General features: G+C 39.1%; 2 protein-coding genes across 2 annotated transcripts; both read left to right on the top strand.

Annotated features, from left to right (window-relative positions):
* The first annotated feature begins 5 nt into the window (after window positions 1-5).
* cldn8.2 (claudin 8.2) lies at window positions 6-7,349 on the top strand. The gene is made up of 2 exons (XM_084418893.1): window positions 6-1,103; window positions 6,056-7,349. The coding sequence occupies exons 1-2, from the start codon at window positions 439-441 to the stop codon at window positions 6,975-6,977; spliced, it is 1,587 nt and encodes a 528-aa protein (XP_084275019.1). The 5' UTR covers window positions 6-438; the 3' UTR covers window positions 6,978-7,349.
* Window positions 7,350-10,161: 2,812 nt separating this feature from the next.
* cldn8.1 (claudin 8.1) lies at window positions 10,162-18,085 on the top strand (the record flags this gene model as incomplete). Its single annotated transcript, XM_084418892.1, has 2 exons — window positions 10,162-11,026; window positions 17,063-18,085. Exons 1-2 carry the CDS (start codon window positions 10,217-10,219, stop codon window positions 18,083-18,085), a joined length of 1,833 nt encoding a protein of 610 aa, XP_084275018.1. The 5' UTR covers window positions 10,162-10,216.
* Between the last annotated feature and the right edge of the window lie 4,556 nt (window positions 18,086-22,641).

Raw genomic sequence — 22,641 nt, 5'->3', positions numbered from 1 at the left:
TTTTTTTTTTTTCAAGAGTACATTTTACTGTAAAAAAGAAAATACTATTTCAGTCTTTCGACCTCAAAATTTCTCTTTTAATTCAAGTCTTGCTGTTTTTTGTTTGTTTTGTTTTTGTAATTAATTGTGAAATTTCCTTTTTTGTGTGTGTGTGTGTGTGTGTGTGGTTAAGGGCCACTGCTGTAGCTCATGTTGGCCCTCACTATGGAGCCGGTTATGTGTTTAACCAGTAGAGCAGTAACTGCGGTTGCAACAGATGCATGAAGTCACAGACTTCCATTAAAAACAAAACCAGGTCCGTTTGTCATCAGCTAACAGAAACCAGCGTTACCGCATAGCACGGATGGACCAAACCCCTCCTACCTCATTCCTGTCTGATAACCCGAATACGCTGGCGTTTCACATCAGTTCTGCTCACGAGTCGAAGCCACTGTAGACATGAGGGCTAAACTGGAGATCCTGGCCCTGGTGCTGGGCGCCGCCGGGCTGGTCGGGACCATCGCAGTGACTGCGCTCCCCATGTGGAAGGTTACGGCGTTTATCGGGTCCAACCTCATCGTCATGGAGGCGCAGTGGGAGGGGTTGTGGATGGCGTGCATTCGGCAGGCGGACATCCGGATGCAGTGCAAGATCTACGACTCGCTGCTCATCCTGCCGGGAGACATCCAGGCGGCCCGCGGGCTCATGTGTGTGTCCATCACGCTCGCCGTCCTCGCCGTCCTGGTGTCCGTCTGCGGGATGAGGAGCACAGACTTCCTTCAGGACCACAGCAGGGGCAAGAATGTGATCCTGCTGGTGGGCGGGTGTCTCTTCGTCGCGTCCGGCCTCGCCACTCTCATTCCCGTCAGCTGGACCACTCATTCCATCATACGAGACTTTTATAACCCCATGGTGCTGGAGTCGCAAAAGCGTGAGATCGGACAGGCGCTGTACGTGGGCTTCGCCACGTTCCTGGTCCTCCTGGTTGCGGGGGTGATCCTGCTGTGCCGTTACGCCCCTCGACAGAGGAAGGACGAGGAGGACGGGCCGTATGTCCCGGTGGGAATGAGCATGTTGGAACAGACTCCATCTTCTAACTCTCACTGGAAGAGTCAGTACGTCTGACCGAGATAAATGATTGATTCAGTCCAGTTGTTTATTTATGCGTGTCTTTTTAGCTGTATTACTTTTCAAGCTTTAGTTGCCGTCTTGGTCTGATGAATCTTGGAAAATCTCTGTGGTTAATTCTGGTTAATTAGATTAAATGTTACTCACTTAAACTAACTAAATGCATTCAGTCTATATGAAGTGTAACATGATATGATCATATATTATATTTTTTTATACATTTTGGGTTGAACTGATTTATTGTAGTTCTGTACTTGTAAGGAACTTGTGCATCTATCACAAACATATGATTTCCCTATTTCTGTTTTTAGATTAAATCATTCATTTATGAATGAGACTAAACAATCTGTCATGGTAATCATCTAAAATTCATCATTTGCCCAAAAAAATACACTGAAATTAATTTGATTATATGATTTACCCAGCTTTTAAACTTTTATATCTGAATTGTTCAGTTATGAATACGACTAAAAGCTGTCGTGATAATCATTCAAATGCATTAATTGCACAAAAAACTTGTAATTCAGTTCATTTTAATGTGGTTTTTTTTATGATCAAATATTATTTTATTATAAATATTTATTAGGCTATCTAATATTTATACTTATAAATACTGGACTAATTAATTTTGTAATTGAAAGATTTTATTGTAATATTAAATGTGCAAGTTAAAATTAAGTGATATTAAAGGATCATTTAAACAATAAAGTTGTGTGATTCTCAGAGAAAACTTTGAACATGGTCTGTCTCAGATGTTTCTCAAAGTTCTTTTGGAGGAATAAAAGTGGAAACAAATAAGACAGCAAACATACAGCCAGACAGTTTAGAGCTGTAAATGAATGTGCAGCAGCTCAGATCATTTGACTGTGAAATAATTGGATGAGAAATGTTCATATTAAAATCTTTGCCTCAGGATGTCAGGAAACACATCTGAGAAGCTGAAGATTTCAGCAAAAGTCTGTGTATGAGAAATAATTGTGATATTAAATAGGTCTTATTTTTTAAATTGCTTGACCCTTTAAGTTTGATGCATGATTCTTTGATTTTGGCACGCTGTGCTTTTAACCCCAAAAAATGCATTATTCAGATAAGATTGACTGCACCCAGCTGCAGGCTATACAAAGTAGACAGGCTGAAAAAAAAAAAAAAAAAACCTGAAAAACCCTGGCATGCAGTCTGCATGAGATTTGCATCTGACATGCTTAGATATTTGAGCAACACCCACATGCATTTATTTACTGTAAGTGAAAATAAATGAAAGCTATGTAGCCCCGCCCCCTTTTCAGCGCTGCGCTTGTTGTCTTTTGACTTCCGGTCTGTATTTTCACAGCGATCTTGCGTATTTATGAATCAACGGCTCGTTTTAACCCTTGTGCATCAATTTAAAAAAGTTACTCATAGGTCCAAAGAGGACAAAAATGTCCATGTCAAAAAACGGTCATAAAAAGTTGAAGCTTGGGAGCACAGACTTAACTTTGGTATCATTTTAAAGAATACCCTTGCCAGATTATTGCTGAAGTTAATTTTTTTTTTATAAGTAAATCCAAAAAAAAGTTATATAGGTTTAAGTTTATGAAAATTATTTATGAATATTATTTTATATAAAATATATATTTTATGAAACAAGTTGAACTCTAAAACGGCTAGAAAATCAAAGCCATAAATCTAAATAAGTTGTGTTCCAAATTTGAGGTTGATATCTCAAAAAATGAGCTTTCAGTAAGATTTTGTTTGGGCGCAGTACCAAACTGTCCCCATTGGATCCCAGCAAAACTCCTCTGGTCACACAGTGATTGGCTTTGTTATTTGCAGTTGAGTTTTTCTCTCTCAATACTACAAACACACACATGCACACAAACACTTTTTTTTTTTTTATAACACACATACCAACCACACTCTGACATCCATACCAACACACCCACACAATTATCATTGCATAATTTATCCAACTGGCTCTATAATAGCTCAAAATTCATGCAGTTAACAGTAACAAAAAAACAAAAACTTACTCATAGGTCCAAAAGGGACAAAAATGTCCAAGTCAAAAAACTCTCATAAAAATGTTATGCTTGGGAGCAAATACTTAAGTTTGGTCTCATTTTAAAGAAGACCCTTGGCAGATTGTTGTTGAAGTGAAAAAAGTGAAAAACGTGCAACCAAATTTTTTTTATAGAAGTTTAAGTTTATGAAAAATATTTATGAACATTATAATCAATATTTTATATAAAATATATATAAGTATTTTGTGTAACTAGTGCAACATTTTTTTTTTTTTAAATGAAATGGGGGTGAAATAGTAAAATTACAATAAAAATAGACACCTGTGCCAAAATTAATGCAGTTAACATAAAAAAAAAAAAAAAACTTACTCATAGGTCCAAAAGGGACAAAAATGTCCAAGTCAAAAAACTCTCATAAAAATGTTATGCTTGGGAGCAAATACTTAAGTTTGGTCTCATTTTAAAGAAGACCCTTGGCAGATTGTTGTTGAAGTGAAAAAATTGAAAAAAAAGTGCAACCAAAAAAATGTTATAGAAGTTTAAGTTTATGAAAAATATTTATGAACATTATAATCAATATTTTATATAAAATATATATTTTATGAAACATTTGGAAGTCTAAAACTGATATAAATTCAAAGCCATAAATCTAAACAGGTTGTGTTCCGAATTTGAGGATGATATCTCAAAAAATGAGCTTTCAGTAAGATTTTGTTTGGGCGCAGTACCAGACTTTCCCCATTGGATGCCAGCAAAACTCCACTGGTGAACACAGTGATTGAATTTTCGATTTGCAGTTGAGTTTTTCTCTCTCAAATATTACAAGCACACACATGCACACAAACACATTTTTTTTTTATAACACACATACCAACCACACTTAGACATCCATACCAACAAACCCACACAATTATCGTTGCATAATTTATCCAGTTGGCTCTATAATATGCCGAAGCAGAAAACAGGAATAAAGCGAGTATTTGCTTTATAGGCCTAACCTGAAAAAATGGCACCATCTGATAAAAAATGGTAAAAATGTCAATTTTGAAGCCTTGCCAACAGAATGAAAGCCTATTAAAAAAGATTGCATCATTTTATAGTTAAACGGCACAGGGATTAAAAAATGCAGTTTTAATGGGTTTCAATGGGGACATTTTTGTCCTTAAGGTCCTGAGAGGAAGTATTTTGTGTAACTAGTGCAAAATTGATTTTTTAAAGAAAATGATGATGAAATAGTAAAATTCCAATAAAAATACACACCTGTGCCAAATTTTATGCAGTTAGCATTAACACAGGCAAAGTGATCAAAAAAACAAAACTGAAAAAGCCAAAAATGTCCTCAAGGATGCACAAGGGTTAAAATCTTCCCGGTCTACTGACATTCGTTAAGACATCTGCTTTAAACATTACAATCCTCATGATAACTTTCATTAACTTTACATTAAGTAAATCCACTTAAAAAGCTAATTACTCTTGGACAGCAATGCCATAGAAATACAAGCGACCGCAAAACCGGAAGTTCAAAGACAATATTGTAAAGATGGCTGCGCGCTTGTTTCTCTGGCGCATACATCATGGTCTGTATACACTGACGCTGGACTGATGTTAGATTTAGATATCTACAGAAGGGCGTGCGTGCGCGTGCGTGTGTGTGTGTGTGTGACACTAGCCATCTCAGGTTCCACCCTCCATCTCTTGTCTAGCGTCTTTTGTATTTGTGTTTCTTACCTGGAAGTGCTGTAATACCTGTAACACACCTGACCTCTCACTGTGATACAGCAGCTGAAGGAAACAGCAGAAGCTCAGGGGAATCATGGGTAATTTAACTTAAGGAACCTTTTGAGAAAATAAATCATAGATCTCCATGAACTGAAACATTTTCATCATCAAATTCTTCCAAAGATGAAACATTAAATGATCTGAGCTGCTGTCAGCATTCATTTTGTTGCTCTGTACTTTTAATTGATGTAAAATATTGTCTCGGTTTTTTTGTTTTTCCTAAGGAATCTTAAGAAAAACATATGAGACAAAGTTAAAACTTGAATGAAATTCGAATCTCCTGCAGAGCTATAAAAGAGCAATAAAATTGTATATATGCATGTTAATTGTATAAAGTAATTTTATATATAGTTTTGGCGATAATTTTTAAATTGTATATGGTTATTTTTTATATATTTTTCTTACAGTGCTGAATATATTTTTTATTTGATTGCCCAATAATTATTTATTTATTTTATTGAATTATTTTTATTTTTATTTATAATAAAAATAATAATTATTATTATTATTGTTGTTGTTATATGAGCAATAATATTGCATTTACCCATGTTATAAATGTCAAAATAGTCATTGTGATTCACAAAATTATTTATTTATTTGTATTTATATTTTAGGCCTATTCATTTTATATTACAGTAGTCAAAATTTGACGTGGATCAAAAAAGTTAATCAAGGTTGTCCTAAGACAAGAACGGGTATTGTTCAAAATTCATATATAACGTTGAAGAAAGGTTTTGATGAACTTCAAATGTTGACTACTGTATTTTTAGTAGTAGTCATTTACTGTATTTTGATAACTTAAGCTTTACAAATATATATATTTATAATTTTTTATTTATTATTAATATGTATTTTATAACTTGAAAATTACCTTGAAATCTTACCTTGAAAGTTGTCATTTAAATTTAAATTTAAATAAATATTTTACAGTGCAAAAGCTATTTTGAGTTTGCATTGTGACTAGAATGCTCATATTTAGAAGCCGCCTAATAGCAGAAGTCATTTGTTTGAACATTTCAAGTATCGCCAGTTTCCTTGGAGGTGATTATCAGATGTTTTAGAAGCAGGAGAACCAGTCTGATCACATAACATCATTAACATTTCTTTCTTGGCTGTAAATACGTGTCATCTGGATCTTCCGGTCTCATTTGAGAAACACCACAGTGAAGGAGAGCTGGGTTCTGTGTCTGGTTGTTGTCGACCATCATGTCTTACACGGCCGGGTCTTATATGACCAAGTCCTATGCGGACAAATCCTACGCAGACAAAGCCTATGGGGGCAGTGTGTACACGGGCTATCCTGGTGAGAAGTCTGCCGAGGAAATATACCAGGAGCAGCTCAAGATCGAGAAGAGGAAGAGACGGGAGTCCTTGTGCTGTGAGGTGGTGGCGCTAGTCATCGGGTTTTTCGGACTGATCGGCGTCGCCGCCGTCACGGGCCTCCCGATGTGGAAGGTGACGGCGTTCATCGGGGAGAACATCATTGTGATGGAGACGCGTTGGGAAGGCTTGTGGATGAACTGCTTTCGGCAAGCCAACATCCGTATGCAATGCAAGGTCTACGATTCTTTGCTGTACCTTCCACCCGATCTCCAGGCTGCCAGGGGTCTCATGTGCTGCTCCGTCGCTTTGTCCGCCTTCGCCTGCATCGTGTCAGCCGTAGGAATGCGCTGTACCCGTCTGGTGGACTCCCGCCCCAAGACCAAGCACATTGTTTTGGTGAGTGGAGGGTGTTTGTTCCTGGCGGGCTGCTTGACCACCATCATCCCCGTGTCGTGGACGGCTCACGCGATCATCCAAGACTTCTACAGCCCCTTGTTGATCGACGCTCAACGCAGAGAGCTAGGGGAGGCCCTTTATATCGGATGGGTCACTTCTGCTTTGCTCTTCTGCGCCGGGGTGATTCTGCTCTGTCGACATGCGCCGCGGACACAGGACAAAGCGGACATGGCTACTATGATGTATCGTGCTGGATCGGCCCCGTATAACTACTCCTACAGGCCCGGATATGGATACCCCTACGGACAACCCACATACCAACCAGCCTATTCTTCCGTTCCACCCTCAGTCTATAACCAGCCAAGATATTAAAACACACACAGTGAGTGCTGCACTTTACCACTAAAATCTCCCATAGAGACCCCAGTGCAGAAAGAACTTGAGATGGGAACGAACATTCAGAAGAAAACAGGACTTATGGAGCCTGTTTGTTGATAATATATGACTGTATATGTGATGCTTGATTTTTTATGCATTTCCTTCTTGCCTATATTATAAAATTATGTTAATAATTTACAATTGTACAAAAAAAGGATGAAATGAGCTAAATTTAAATATGGCAACGTGGGATTTTCCACACAGCATTTAACTGATTTAAAGTTGACTCTGTGACTTTTTTTTCACTTTGTACATTGTTAAAGCACTGGTTTGACTTTAATTGTATTAAAAAGAGTTACAAAAAAATGTGTAAAAAGAACTGTGGATGTACTATTTTCTGGTCTGTAGTCTCAAAACATTCCCTTCCTGGATCTGACAGCATGATTTAGCTTTTTTTCAGCCTAGTTTTGGCAATGCTGGTCGAACCAGTTCATGTGGTTTTCCAGTGTTTGTGTCTCTTGTGTTGTCAGAGGAAATGTTCCACATCCTCAAAATGTCACACCCTTAATGCAAATTTACCAGCAGACATGAGTGACAATGACTTTGTGTGAGAAAAAAAGATGTGCAAGTGATCTAAGATGTTATTGTAAAAAAAAAAGTGGATGCATCAAAACAATAGTATGATCTAAACTCTCATCTGGACTTGCTGATGGAAATTAACTTAATACCAGAAGTTTATGGTCAAACTTACTGCTGTCGGCCGTATTGTAGAGAACAGAAACTCGATTTTTTTCACATTGTCTAAAGAAAATGTGAATAGTGCTTGACCATATAAAGGTTGCTAGGGTGTTGCCAGTGGCGTCATGCCCATTCAAAGTGAGGGGGCACGTGCCCCCTCAGATTTTTCCTCCCTGATAATTTTTTTGTCACAACTTTATTCCTATTATGCTCCATAATATACCAAAGCCTATAACGACTCAAATGTATTCTTCTGGATGTGTAATAAATCGGTCAGCATCAGCCCGCTCCTTTTTCCTAATATGTGTATCAAATCTACGCGCAAAGCGCTCTAGAATCTTTGCTGTGCATGTTCAAGCAACTCACTCGTCTCGCACGTTGAGCTGGCAATGTTTTACAGATGGTCTTGAAGTGGTAAGTGGGCAAAGCAACAAATCGGCATTGAATTAGTTATCGGATGATATTAAAAGGTAGTGGGATTATTTGTGGTTGACAATGGTTGGAAATTTTAACTTGATCAAAAAGTTATGGATTATTAGCTGCGAATTCAGAGCATTAACTTAAGTTGTGTCAGTGTAACGTTATCGATAGCTAGCCTAGTCTAACCGTAAACTAGTTGGCTAACGTTACTGCCATACAAAGCCATAGTAACGTTATCTGATCGGTTTTGAAACATCTGTTCTGTTTTGTCTTGTGTCAAAGTCTCCAGCTGGTTCAATTGTTTTCAGCACTGAAGTCTGTCAAACTTCTTTCAAAGTCCTTCATCACATATTAATATTAAAATAACTTAATTTCAGAGCACCACAAAGTCAGACCTCAGCACCTTTATGTACCTTTAATGTAAGATCGTTCTTAGGTCACATACCAATTTAAAATCATAACATAAAAACTGCAATGGTAGGCTACTGTTTTTAAAATCATGTGTAGTAGGCCTAAGTGTACAGTAAGTGTGTGTGTAAACATGCTTTAATGAAGTAGACTTCAAAAGCTTTTGAATTTGAGCTTACAGTTCTTTCATCAACCTGTCTTTTACATAAACTTACAAAATAGATACTTTAACTTAGTCCTCAGATAGAGGAGGGTTGCTGCTAGCTCCGTTAAGGTATTTCTGTCCCTCCCAAACTGCATTGAAATGGTATGTTTAGCAGCCAGAATTAAAAAAAAATTCAGGGAGAGAAACCCCCTGACCCCTCCTAACATGATCCATATCACCCGTCAGAAAACAATTGCAACGTCTCAGATTGTGCCCCCCCAGAATTTTGGCTTGCATGACGCCCCTGGGTGTTGCTATGAAGCTGCTAAGGTGTTCTGTGTGTTTTATTATCATGAATTAAAAACATGCATAAAAAGCAGGCATAGCAACAGGTTAAAAGTCAAATGGAATTACAAAAATTCTTGCCAATATGTTCTGATTGCTTTTGGTATGTTCCCGCTAAAAACCCTTTCAACCCCATAGAAACATGCTAAACCCACTCAGAACACTTTTGGAAAAAATGTTCATTATCAAATGGAATTGCAAAGACGCTTGACCATACAAAGGTTGCTAGGGTGTTGTTATGCAGCTGTTAAGACCCTAGAAATCTCAAAGTAACATGATAAAACCACATTTAGAACACCTTAGCAGCTACTTAGTTGCTTGTGCTTGGTGGTTGCCTCAGAAAAAGCAATTGCATTGTAAGATTCAAAAAAAAAAAAAAATCAGAATCTCTTTAGTCGCCGCATAGCAACACCTGATCAACCACATAGTAACATTTTACAAACCACTCAGAACCTCTTTAGCAGCTGCATAGCAACACCCTGGAAACAGCATAGTTACATTCTAAAAGCCACTCAGAACCCCTTAGTAGCTGCATAGCAACACCCAAGCAACCTCATAGTAACAGGCTAGGTGTGCTAGGGTGTTGCTATGCAACTACTAAAGTGTTCTGAGTGGTTCTTAGCATGTTGCTATGTGGTTGTTTTTAGTGGTTCCCCCAGACCACCCTAGCAACCACATAGAAACATGCTAAACACCACTCAGCATCAAATGGAACTGTAAAAATAATGACATTTCTTTTGATATCTCCAATGGTGCAAAAATGACACGCTTCACCTTTCACTGAAAGCAAAACATCAGCGTTAAACCATCAGCTGATGTTTTTGAACATTTCAGACAGCAATTTAATGAGGCACAACACCAATGGCGTTAAACATTGACAGCAGTGTTGGTTTGTATCTGGCGGTTCAGTGATCACTGCGTTTCCTCAACAGGATCTCTGCCAGAAAACACAGCCTGCTGAGAAAACATCAACACGGCTACGTGCTCCTCCTCCCCCCTGAGCGACACAAAACCAGATATAAACACTCCCGGGGGGATTCGATTTCATAGCAACCAGCCTCAGCGTTCCCTCCCTCCCTCGAGTAAGAGGGCGGAGACTGGGAACAGGTGAACACCTGCAAATCCTCACAGTTGAAACCTGTCCTTGCTGATCTGTGGCACGCAGGCTTCTGGAGTCATGGCGAACAGCGCACTGGAGATTGTGGGAATGTGCGTGACCCTTATCGGGCTTATTGGGGCGGCGGCCAGCACCGGGATGCCAATGTGGCGGGTGACGGCGTTCATCGGGGAGAACATCATCGTGATGGAGACCCGTTACGAGGGCTTGTGGATGAACTGCTACCGGCAGGCCAACATTCGGATGCAGTGTAAAGTGTACGACTCCCTGCTGGCGTTGTCACCGGACCTCCAGGCCGCACGGGGGCTCATGTGCTGCTCCGTGGCATTGACCGGTCTGGGTTTACTAATCGCCATCGTCGGGATGAGGTGCACGGCATGCATTCAAGACAACGACCGTGCCAAGCGCATGATTCTGATCATCTCCGGTTGCATGATCCTAGTGGGCTGCTTCTGCTGCCTCATTCCCATCTCATGGACCGGACACGCCATTATACAGGATTTCTACAACCCCTTGCTCATCGACGCCCAGCGTAGGGAACTTGGGGAGGCGTTGTACATCGGTTGGGTGTCGTCGGCTTTCCTGTTCGCCGGTGGTTGTATATTCACTTGCTGTACCGGCCCCTTGGACAAGGGCCCAGACCCAAGGTACATGTACAACAGGAACGCACCCTATGTGGCCTATCAGCCGCAACCCGTGGCCTTCCATCCGCAAGCGCGGTCGGACTACAGCCATCCGTCAGGACCACCGTCATTCATTCAGACGTCGTATCAACCGTCCCGACAGCAGTCGTTCATTCAGCCGTCGTACCAACCGACCAGACAGCAGTCGTTCATACAACCGTCCCGACACCCATCCGCCCGCAGCGCAGTGGCTTATCTCTGAAACCCACAGGCTTGTGTATTTGCGTTTTTGTCTGTCTGTGTGTGTTAGAGAGAGATGATGGAAATGGTGGACTTCTAAACAAAGATTCGTATTTTTTAAAAGAATAAAATCGTAACATTTAAATGTAACAAAGTTAGTCATGCATTTCATTTTTGCCAGTTTCATTCTTGGGAAAGGTTTATTAGAATTTAAATACAGTTTCTACTAAGAGCTAATCTATATATCTAAGAGCAAATGAGAAACAGAAAGGACAGGCTTCAAACCAAAGGTTTCAGGTAACACTTTATTTTAAGGTGACGTAGTCACAAGTTACTACATGTACTTAATATAGTAATAACAATAAATGATGCATAATTACAAGTAACTAACCCTAAACCAAACCCTAACCATAACTCTAAAGTTCATTAATGTAAGTCAGTGCTTGCACATTTAAGGTTTTCCCCTGAATCATTCTTTGCTGTTTTTGACTATTTGAATGTCATTATTACTTTTTTTTTTTTTTACTTTGTAAGTAGGAGCATTTTGGAGAACTGTGACTGAGATAAAGATGAAAAATTGTTTTAGTTTTTTTTGTTGTTTTATATGATTGATCATACCTCGGACGTTGTAAAGTGTGTCACTTGAGGCATTACTTCAAAGCTGTCTAAAAGATAAACTAGGAAAAATGTTTAATATTCAGATATTTTTGTAAATATGAAAGCACAAATCAATGATTTGAATCAATAAACATGTGAAATATCTTTTATGATAACATATTTGCTTTTCCTCCTCATATCTTTCCGCATTCACAGGTAATTTTAAATGGTAGCGTTCTGTTTCCTTTGTGTATTTGCTCAGTAATAGTTCTTAGAAAAAATCTGTTCATCTCTAAGCTTCAGAGGACGTGTTTTCTCAAAAAGTCACGGGGTCTGAGTTACAGGCAGGTGCTGAATTTGGTGATTTAGTTCAGCTCAGTGCGTTTGAGATCTTTATGCCCTGCGGCTTCAGATAAACAGAAAGCCGATGTGAAACGTAAGACGGCTATTGTTTCTAGCGTCTCTGTGTAGACACACCCAGAGAGAGTGAGTTACACAAGAGCTGCTGGTGTTAGTATAGTAGTGCTAACAGAACCAGGAAATGGATCAGAACTATCTGGGAGAGTCCAATCCCAGAATGCACTGTGATGAGCTCATTGAAGAAAGAAAGGGGTAAAAAAAAAAAAAACACCACCCAAATAAATGATAAATGTTTCATTTAATTCAATACCAAAAATAATGATAAAACAGTTCAGTCTAATTCAAAATTAGGTAGCACTTTATTTTAAAGTCCTGTTCCCCATGTAACATACTATGTACTTATTGTAGTAATTGCAATAACTGTGTAATAACCAGGTACTAACCCTGAACCTAACCTTATGTAGTTACCTTATATTACCCAGTATGTTCTTCTTTCAAAGTACACATAAGTGCATGTCCTGTAAAATAAAGTGCAAACCAAAATTTGCTATTTTAAAATGACTATTTTACCAAATTTAAATACACACTGTATTTTTATAATTATGAGAGTATTGCATTATTTCCTTAGCAATATGCTAAATGCAGAACACTATTTCAGTGCTATTTGTGTGAATACAATAGTTACTGCCTATAGAGTGTTATCTAAATCACTCACTTATGAGTTTCCATTTTAGTTAGGATGCTTTCTTGGAAGTTCGCTCTCTACGTAGGCAGTCTTTACAGTAAGGCAGCTCACTGGGTTTGAGAACAGAGCCTGTGTGGACTGTGGTGGCCTCATAGTTCAGGCCGCTAATGCAAAAGATGTGGGTCGTCACCAGGGAGAAGTGACCTTGATTAGACTATTACAAAAGTCATTGGGCCTATGTGGCGCTAAAGATGGTGTACAACTGGTGCTCTGGATCAAATGTAAATTTATGGTTAATAAATGACAATAAAAATGGACAATGCAATGCACAGCAACTAAAAATATTGTCCAAAACGGACTGACTATCCACCTTATTTTTAACGTGAGCGGCGTGGAAATTTGTAACTCATGGTTCAAGTTATTTTAGCTGTACAAAAACAGCCCATCGTGCTGATTAATATTGCAAACTTGTATTTCTTATCATATTATTTTCATTTATCATCGAAATCATGAACAGACTGAGTTGTAGCGCAAATAGTTTTAGCGTTTTCTGCACTTTGTTATTCTTCCCGTTCTTTCCCTAGGGTTAGGGTTAGGGTTAGTGGCTAATGAATCAGAAGTTTTGCACATTCACAGAAAATAGCTGACTTCTGCATTGGTGCCAAATAAGGAGGATAAAAGCAACTCCAAAGCACTACTTAAAACCAGATTGGTGCAGCTGCTCCCTCTAGTGATGAAATATGAGGATCCTATAACTCTGTCTTAGTCAAGGTCATTGTTCATTTGAGTGTGTTTACATGAGAGATGCCGTTGTTGACAGAATATGAACACTGGACAGTAAACACAACATCAGCATCTCTACATACCCTCATCATCCTGGACCAATCAGAAGACACCACTGCCACTTTCCCATAACAAAAAGAGTTATCATTAAGATGTATAGTAGCACACTGCCATATGGATCTATGTGGACACTGACTGTCCTATTTGATATAGGAACAACATTTACCTTTCTAACACACCTGTGTTTTGTGTTTCACACACTGAGTCTGAGACCTCTGGATTTGGACACTAAATCACTGCCCAACAGGATTATCTTTGTTCAGAACAGGGTGAGTGGATTCATTCATTTGTTGGGGATAATTTCCTGTCATTTGAGGAGACAATCATTCAGGACATGTTCTTTTGTTGAAAACAAAAACAGCTAGACACAGAACAACATCATTTTTGATAGAAGTCTCTTATGTTCACCAAGGCTGCATTTATTTGGTCAAAACTACAGTAAAAACAGCACTATTGTGAAATACACTGCCACGGCCAAAAAAAAAAAAAAAAGTCGCTGTTTGGATTTAAATAGGCAAATGCTTAAGAGTCTGTGATTGGATCATAATTGAAGTGATTATTATGTTTCTAGCATGTTATATGTTTGGCAGCAGTTCTTCTAACCCTTATTGATAAAGTGTGTAGCTTTTCATTTCTTAAACAACCATGTAGGAAGACACATCATGGCCATATGACAATGTCAAGATTCATCAAGATCGAACTGTTCAGGTTACATGGATGTGCTGGAGGAGACTTGCTGGACTCGGTACAAGATCTTGACCAAAAATTGCTGCACCTTTTGATGGAAATTAATGTAGAGATGTTATTTCCATCACAAGGAAGTGCATACATTTTTGGTCAATATCTTATATTGTCAATGCAAGAGTCCAGCACTCTGTAAAGTCTCCTCCAGCACATCCCAAAGACGTTTAATGAATTTAAGATCTGGACTCAGAGGAGCCGATTCCTGTGTGAAAATGATTCTTCATTCTCCTCACAACCATTCTTTCATAGTTTGATCCTGATGAATCTTGACATTGTCATCCTGGAATATGGTCATGATGTGTCTTTCTACATGGTTGTTTAAGAAATGAAATGCTACACACTCCATCAATTAGAAGAACTGTTTCCAAACATATGGGGAGAACAAGTATTTGATACACTGCCAATTTTGCAGGTTTTCCCACTTACAAAGCATGTAGAAGTCTGTAATTGTTATCCAAAAATCCAGAAAATCACATTGTATGATTTTTAAATAATTAATTTGCATTTTATTGCATGACATAAGTATTTGATCACCTACCAACCAGTAAGAATTCCGGCTCTCACAGACCTGTTCGTTTTTCTTTAAGAAGCCCTCCTGTTCTTCACTCATTACCTGTATTAACTGCACCTGTTTGAACTCGTTACCTGTATAAAAGACACCTGTTCATACACTCAATCAAACAGACTTCATGCTTTGTAAGTAGGAAAACCTGCAAAATCGGCAGTGTATCAAATACTTGTTCTCCCCACTGTATAACATGCTAGAAACATAATAATCACTGCAATAATTATCCAATCATAGGCTCTTAAGCATTTGCCTATTTAAATAGGCATGAGCACCTAAACTCATTAAAAAAAAAAAAAAAAAAAAAAAAACCTTTCCCTTAAAATCCCACTTATCATGCTTATGCTACTCTGAATAATGCCTGAACTTCGTATTCTGAACACTTCTTGCGTTGTTGTTGTCTTTTGCCTCTTCATGATGACTCGCTTAAAGGGGTGGTTGATTGCTATTTCACTTTTTTCATTTTAAATACTGTGTAATGTTGCTGTTGGTGCATGAACAGTATCTGCAAAGTTGCTGCGCTGAAAGTTCAACGTAAGCGGAGATATTGTCTTTTAAAAATCAGGAAGTTTAATGCCTACAAAAACGACTCGAATGGGACTACAACGAGATACTTCCCGGGTTTTATACGTAACTAACCCATACATTTACATCAACCCTCCCTCCGGAACATGTTCTGCTGTCGAAGAGGAGGAGTTATAGTGGAGAGCTGTAGCTGTCAGGTCTTCTGTGTTCAGGCTTCCTACAGACGCTGTAGTTCGTCAACAATGGTTAAAATTTAAGTTTGATTATGTTCCTGACAATTACAATCGTAGTTTAGCTCTCTGTGCTGCGCATTTTACGGAAGACAGCTTCCAGAATCTACACGAGTTCAATGTCGGATTCAACAAGAAACTAGCCTATTACTCCAACATGAAGCAGTTACAGCTTTAAAACCAGAGGCAGCAGTTGTTGGGCCACAACCTGCAAGTATAAGATTTAATCATTTTAAATGTATTTGCCTGTATAATTTAAGACGTAATGTTTTAGTTTTATCAAGGATGTAAAAAAATACCAGCGCTGGCTTTAGTAGGCTATATGACAGATGCGTACAAACATTTTGGATCCGAATTTGTAATATGTAGAAATTTTGTAAACGTATTTTCCATGTATACTTTATGACGTAATTTTTTGATTTGATCAAGAACGCAAACCAATGCCAAAGCTGTTTGGTTATAGTAGCTAGTTAGTTCGATGTTATTTTGTGTGTATAAGAAACGTGTACAAACTTCAAAAAATTATCGCAACAGCAAACTTCAGCTGCTGTTATCATGTAAGAAAACGACAAACTGAGTAAACTACCGGTAAGTTTTGTGAATAGTTAAACGGTTGTTCATTCTATCAATAAAACAATATCTTTAAAAAACGGTATTACTCAGTCATTCAGTTATATTAAATGTTTAATCAGGGGGAAACCGTATCTCAAAAGCTAACAAACAGTAGCATTTTCAAGTAACAGCGTATGGAAATTATTTGAGAAAATAATAATAATAAAAAAAAATTACCATTCAGAAACGTTTAGTAAGAGCCGTGTTTGCGGAGGTTCTGCTTGACTCTCTTTATCACCGCTCTCTGGGTCTGATTCTGGCTCAAACTGATGAGGCAATATTGACACCATTACATTTGACCGGGTCCGGAGCACATGCAACTGTCGCCCGTAAAGGTAATGGGCGTGAAGATTCCGGACGCAGTTTAGCCAATTACAACACACCGGCCGAACTAACCAATCTGAGCTCATTGCCTGTTTCTGAGGGAGTGGTTTCATAGACTAAGGAAGTCAACCGGTCGTTCAAATGACAGAGGAGGAAGCGGCTTACAATAAAGGTGAAATTTATGAAAAATAAGGCGTTTTTTAACAAACGAAACACGAAGACATGTTATATTGCAGCCCATAAACACAATCAAGCAAAGAAAAAAGGCAGTAAACCACCCCTTTAATTTAGTCCTGATTTGTAAGTCGCTTTGGATAAAAGCGTCTGCTAAATGACTAAATGTAAATGTAAATGTAAATCAGTGTATTAAAATATGTGTTTTCTAGCTAATTTATTCCTGTGATCAAAGCTGAATTTTCAACATTATTTCTCCAGTCTTCAGTGTCACATAATCCTTCATAAATCATTCTAATATGCTATTTGTTTCTCTACTTTTAGGAAAACCAATGAAATAGACAAAAGCGTGTGAGGCGGAGGTCAATGATGGTTCGGGGCAAGTGTGAACTCCTCGCTCTGTGCCTGGGCATCATCGGTCTGATCGGGACGGTGGCCGTCACGGGCCTCCCCATGTGGAAAGTGACGGCGTTCATCGGGGAGAATATCATCGTGATGGAGACGCGCTGGGAGGGTCTGTGGATGACGTGCTTCAGGCAGGCCAACACACACATGCAGTGCAAGATGTACGACTCCCTGCTGTTCCTCCCGCCGGACCTGCAGGCGTCCCGAGGCTTGACGTGTAGCGCTCCGGTGCTGTCTGCACTCGGGCTGCTCATGTCTCTTTTCGGCCTCCGTTGCACGTCGTGTCTCAAGGATCAACCGCGTGTCAAAAGCATGGTTGCGATTTCCTCGGGGGCGATGCAGATTTTGGCGTCCGTTTGCGTTATCGTCCCGGTCTCTTGGACGGCTCACACTATTATTAGAGACTTCTACAACCCTCTACTGATCGACGCGCAGCGCAGGGAACTAGGAGAGGCGCTGTATATCGGTTGGGTAACTAGTGCTTTTCTTATGGCGTCTGGAGTTATATTTCTCTGTCGTCGTGTTGGTCCAAAATCAGGCTCATCATTTTGTTCTCAGCAACATGTTAACAAACCCGCTTTAAACCGCTTCCAGCCCTTTAACTCTATAAGACACCAGGCTTTTCCCCAGAACAACAGCCTCTCCATTCAGCATCCTTCTGGGTTCAGCTACTCCATTACGCCTTCTAGTGGTCAACATTCACCCTACAGTGTGCAACCGGTGACCACTGGGTCTTTAGTGTACAGTCACATCATCATGCCACCTCAGGACCTTAACTATCATGGCCCAAATGTGATGCAAAGCCAGTATGTTTCCAGAAACACACTGTACCCCCCTCAGCTTTCCTCACGCTTCAAAGGAAGCAACGGCAGCGATCCCTACACGTCCTTCACCTCCGGATCCGCATTTCATCCCGTGCCGCTGAACCCGCTCTTCATAGGGTACAACTACTCCAGGGTGCAGTCGAACAGCTCCGACAGTAGCTTTGAATTGCGGATCTAAGTTTTTTTAGTTTTTTTATGTAGCCCTATTTCAACATTTATTTTTAAATACTAATCATTTTAAAAATCCATCATTCCAGTAGATTCAATTTCAGAATGTTCTTCTGCTGGAACGACAAAGATTTGTCAAACATTTTTTATTTATAGAAACTAGAAGTGGCAAAGTCAGCATGAAACTAAGGTTGCGATCGTCTTTTCTTGCCTATTGTGACGTTTATCAGAGTGAAATGGCTTCTCAAACAAGAACAAATGTAGGGCGGGACTTGATTTTGTCCATGGAGAATTGATTGGATGGTTGGATGGTTGTGGTTTGCTATTGGTGGATCTCGTGGGATTGACAGGTTGCACCCCCAAAATTACATAGTTTATAAAAATTACATTACTTTTTAAAGATTTTATTGATTTCCATGACTTTTCCAGGTCTAAAAATCACACTTTTAAAATTCCCTCATATCCAGATTTTTCAAGACCGTGAGAACTCACATTAAAGATTAAACCACGAAAAATATTTATGCAATGCATGCAACATATAAATCACTAATATTTAGCTTTATTAAAGGGATAACCCAAACATGTGAATTCTGTCATCATTTACTCACCAGAGTTGTTCTAAACCTGTATGAGTTTCTTTGTTCAGTTGAACACAAAAGAAGGATGACCAAATAGTTGCTGGTCCCTATTGACTTTTATAATATGAAAAAATGGAAATCAATGGGGACCAGAAACTGTCTGGTTACCAACATTCTTCCAACTATCTTCTTCTGTGTTCAACAAAAGAAAGAAACTTTTTGGGTGAACTATCATTTTGCCAGTGCCTTTTTTTCCCCCGTAGTACTTTTAAAAATGTGAAATGGATTTGACACCACAGCTGAGAACAGAAGCTACTGAAGGGTTTAAGACTGTCATGGTGTAATTTTCCTGCAGCTCCAGAGTCTTTGTCCCATGAGATCAAATGTCAGAATGCAGGTAGTAAACAGAGGGTCCCACACCAGATGAGCAACTTCCCTCGAATGTGAAAGCTAACGGATGGAGAACTCCATAAAACGGTCAGTGGATGCACATAAAGTCGTGAACTCAAAGCTGTGATTGTTAGTTATGAATCCAGCCCTTATAAACAACCTTTGTTTCTCACTGAGGCGTGTGGACAGCAAACACTGAATCCGCATACAGCACATCAAACCGGTTTTAGCCCTGTGGGATGATATTTGCTGGCAGTTAAGAAGAGGTGTGTTATTCTCTAAATAAACAGCTGTGAGTTTGTCCTGGAGCTGAGAATATGACAATATTTGAAGAGATATTCATGCGAATATCCCAGGGTTCTCTCTTTTCAGCAGACAGGGGACTAATATCATACTGTACTGTATTGCCACTTATAAATTAGTAAATTATTATATGCAAGGGTCTGCTGTTTTTCTTACTTGTGACTTTGTGAGAGAATATGTATTAAATAGAGGAAATTGTCTAGTTGTCACAGAGTCTGTCTCAGTTCAGCTATCTTGAGTGTAATGGTTTGGCAATTAATTGTTTGTGTTTGTTCACCTTTCATTGCAATCCTGAAATAACTTGCCCTGACATTCCACTGTCATTATGATGATTAACCAGTAGACGGCCTTACTGAGCATTTACTGTAGTTATCACCCTCACCATTTAAAAGTGTAGCTTATTGGTGATTCTCATTTTTTTGTTGTCATTTTGATAATTGTAAGTTGTATTGCAAAACAGCTTACAGAGATTTCTTCCCTTTGTTGAACTATAAAGAAATACACAGACAATGACAACAAAAATGTATTACAATTAATAGGCGAGTGTGTAGTCAAAGTAAACACCTCTAGAGTAAATCATCCTGTAAATGCATTAACCAGCGTCGTGTTTTATCTGGCTCTGTTTACAGGGGCTGAACTGTAGGCTATCCTCCCTCTCTAAATGATCTGTGATCCAGATCCTGTCTCTGTAATCCCTCTAATGCCGAATAAACCCACTGTCACAAAGACCTAAAGGATACTGGTAGCAAATCACCTCTTAAACCAGATCCAGAGTGGATGAATCACTTTCAAAAAGTTTTTTTTTTTTTTTTTTTTTAGCTGATGAACCATAAAAACATAGACAGCCAATCAGAATCCATCCTGCTTTAAAGAGCTTGAGCATTTAAAGGTGCCGTATGTTATGTTTGTTGTTTTTTACTGTAGTAAAGCATAAAATTGCCATAATTGCAGATATTTAGGAAACATGATAAGTTCACATACTTGTTTCTCCGGAAAACAGTTCTACAGCCAGTTATTCTGCTTTGAAATGTGAGTCAGAATGTTTGTTTTTGTTTTGGTCTGTGTGACTCCGCCCACTGCCAATTTAACCAATAGTGTTTCGACACCCTGGGTTGCCAGTTGGCGGAAAACACTGAGATGGAAGCCAGCAAATGAACTGGGTCAGAGATCGCAGATTCTACACGACCTCTGCATCCATCAAAAAAGCTCTATGAACAAGGCTTATTAAAACGAGTATAATTCAACTCATCAACTTACAGTTTACGGCTTGTCGCCTTCTATTGTAAATAGGCTTGTTCCTGTTGCGTGTCCTTAATCTGGCAACCCACGTGAGCGTCGAGTCTGAGGAGGGGGAAGGAATCCAAATTCAAATATTTTAAAATTGGGTTGCAGTAGCTATTTCAACCCCTAGCTGTAAATATTACACACTGCACCTTTAAAGCGACAAACTACTGCTGTGTTTATAGCATGTCGTAATTGCAGTAAAAAGCTCTGTATGCTTTCAAATCGCTCTCGCGGGACTATGATATCATACACCGATCGGTCTGCACAGCGCTGCTTCAAACACACCTTAAATCTGCAGAGGTCAAAATTACGAGTTTACACGTTGTAATTACAAGTTCTACAAGCACGTGAAGGCTTTTTGGTGCTTTTAACGTCATTGGACTCGGAATAATGCACTTCTATGGTAATTACTATCAGTGCCAAATTGAAACGGAGAAATGCACGCTCTCAGAAAATGGCCAGTTGTAGGCTAATGAGTTCTACGAGGATGCGAAAACCCTTTTTACAAGTCGTAATCTCGTAATTACAGTAATTACTACATAGCGTGAACACATCTTTAGATTGAACAGAACAGTAGGCCTATTGTGTGTTGGTGTATGCTACTATAGTTATCGTTCTTTGTGTGATGGGACCTTTAGGCATATTGGTGTTCAAAACACAGAAATAGATTATTCGCCAGTTTATATAATGGACAAAATTATGAATTTTGTTTTTTGACATTTGTGGGAATTTTTTTTTATGATACTTACTCCTCTAGATGGCACGTAGACTGCATTTTGATGAAGAATAATGTTTCTTCATTTGGAAAGGCATGCTACTAAATGGTTAAAACGTACACGTTTGCTCATTCTTCGCTTCCGAATTCAGAATCCCTGTCCCAAATGGCACCCTAAACACTCGCTGTCTTCCTACGAGTCCGCACTTCCGTGACGTAATGCCACTTTGACTATCGGGAAGAAGTCTGCTGCTGAGCTCGAGGATGGTCTGATGGACTTAACGGACGCGGACACACCTTTGTAAGTCCACAGGACCGAAAGTACATTTAGTGTTCCATTTGGGACAGGGACAGACTTTTGCGAGCGACTCGTTCAAAAGAATCGGTTGAGTGAAGATTTAATTACTCACCCATGACACACAAAAGACGCTGAATTCGTAATAATAGCGCATTAGCCTACTATGGAACCCCTGGTGGAAAAAAATATGAGACGGGAGGAAAAATAATGAGTCAACGATTTTGCATTCTCTCGCAAATGTTTTGCGGTCCCCTGAGAAACTTTGCGTTTGTTGGCAAAATATTTGCGTTCCCCTGAGAAACTTTGCGTTTGTTGGCAAATTTGCGTTCGCTTGCAAAATGTTTGCGTTCCCCTGAGAAACAACTTTGTGTGTGCTTGCAAAATGTTTACATTCCCCTGAGAAACTTTGCGTTGGCTTGCAAAAAAGAAAATTTATTTGTGAGTGAATGCAATTTTTTTTCGGGGGAAAGCAAACATTTTGTGAACGAACGCCAAGTTTCTCAGGGGAATGCAAACAGTTTCTCAGGGGAACGCAAACATTTTGCGCACGAACGCAAAGTTTCTCGGGAACGCAAAACATTTGCGAGAGAACGCAAAAGCGTTGCCAAATAATTTTTCCTCCCATGTTATTTTTTTCTTCTTCACCATGTCCCTTTAGAGGCTCCGTACACTACCGAAATTGCACTGCCATATTTTTATATAGCAGAAATAGTAAGAGTAGTATGCTATTCCGAAATCAACCACTGATCAATCCGATCGAATTTATTTATTTATTTTGTTCTTTTTACTGAGCTTGTTTAAGATTTGAATCATTGGAATGAATCAAATCTCCACCAGTAGCCTAGTTCACACACAAACTGCTTATCACTTCTGACCTGGTCATTTTAGTTATTTTTATTAGTAATTTTTATATAATGTGATTGTTTTAAATATATATATATATTATTAAAAGTGGGTTAACTGCTGTTGAATAAGGTGTCTTCCCCTTTGGCGAAATC

Source organism: Rutilus rutilus (assembly GCF_951802725.1).
Source record: "Rutilus rutilus genome assembly, chromosome: 9".
Taxonomy (NCBI): domain Eukaryota; kingdom Metazoa; phylum Chordata; class Actinopteri; order Cypriniformes; family Leuciscidae; genus Rutilus; species Rutilus rutilus.
Note: the sequence above shows the minus strand (reverse complement) of the source record. Positions and strands in the feature narration are given on the sequence as shown.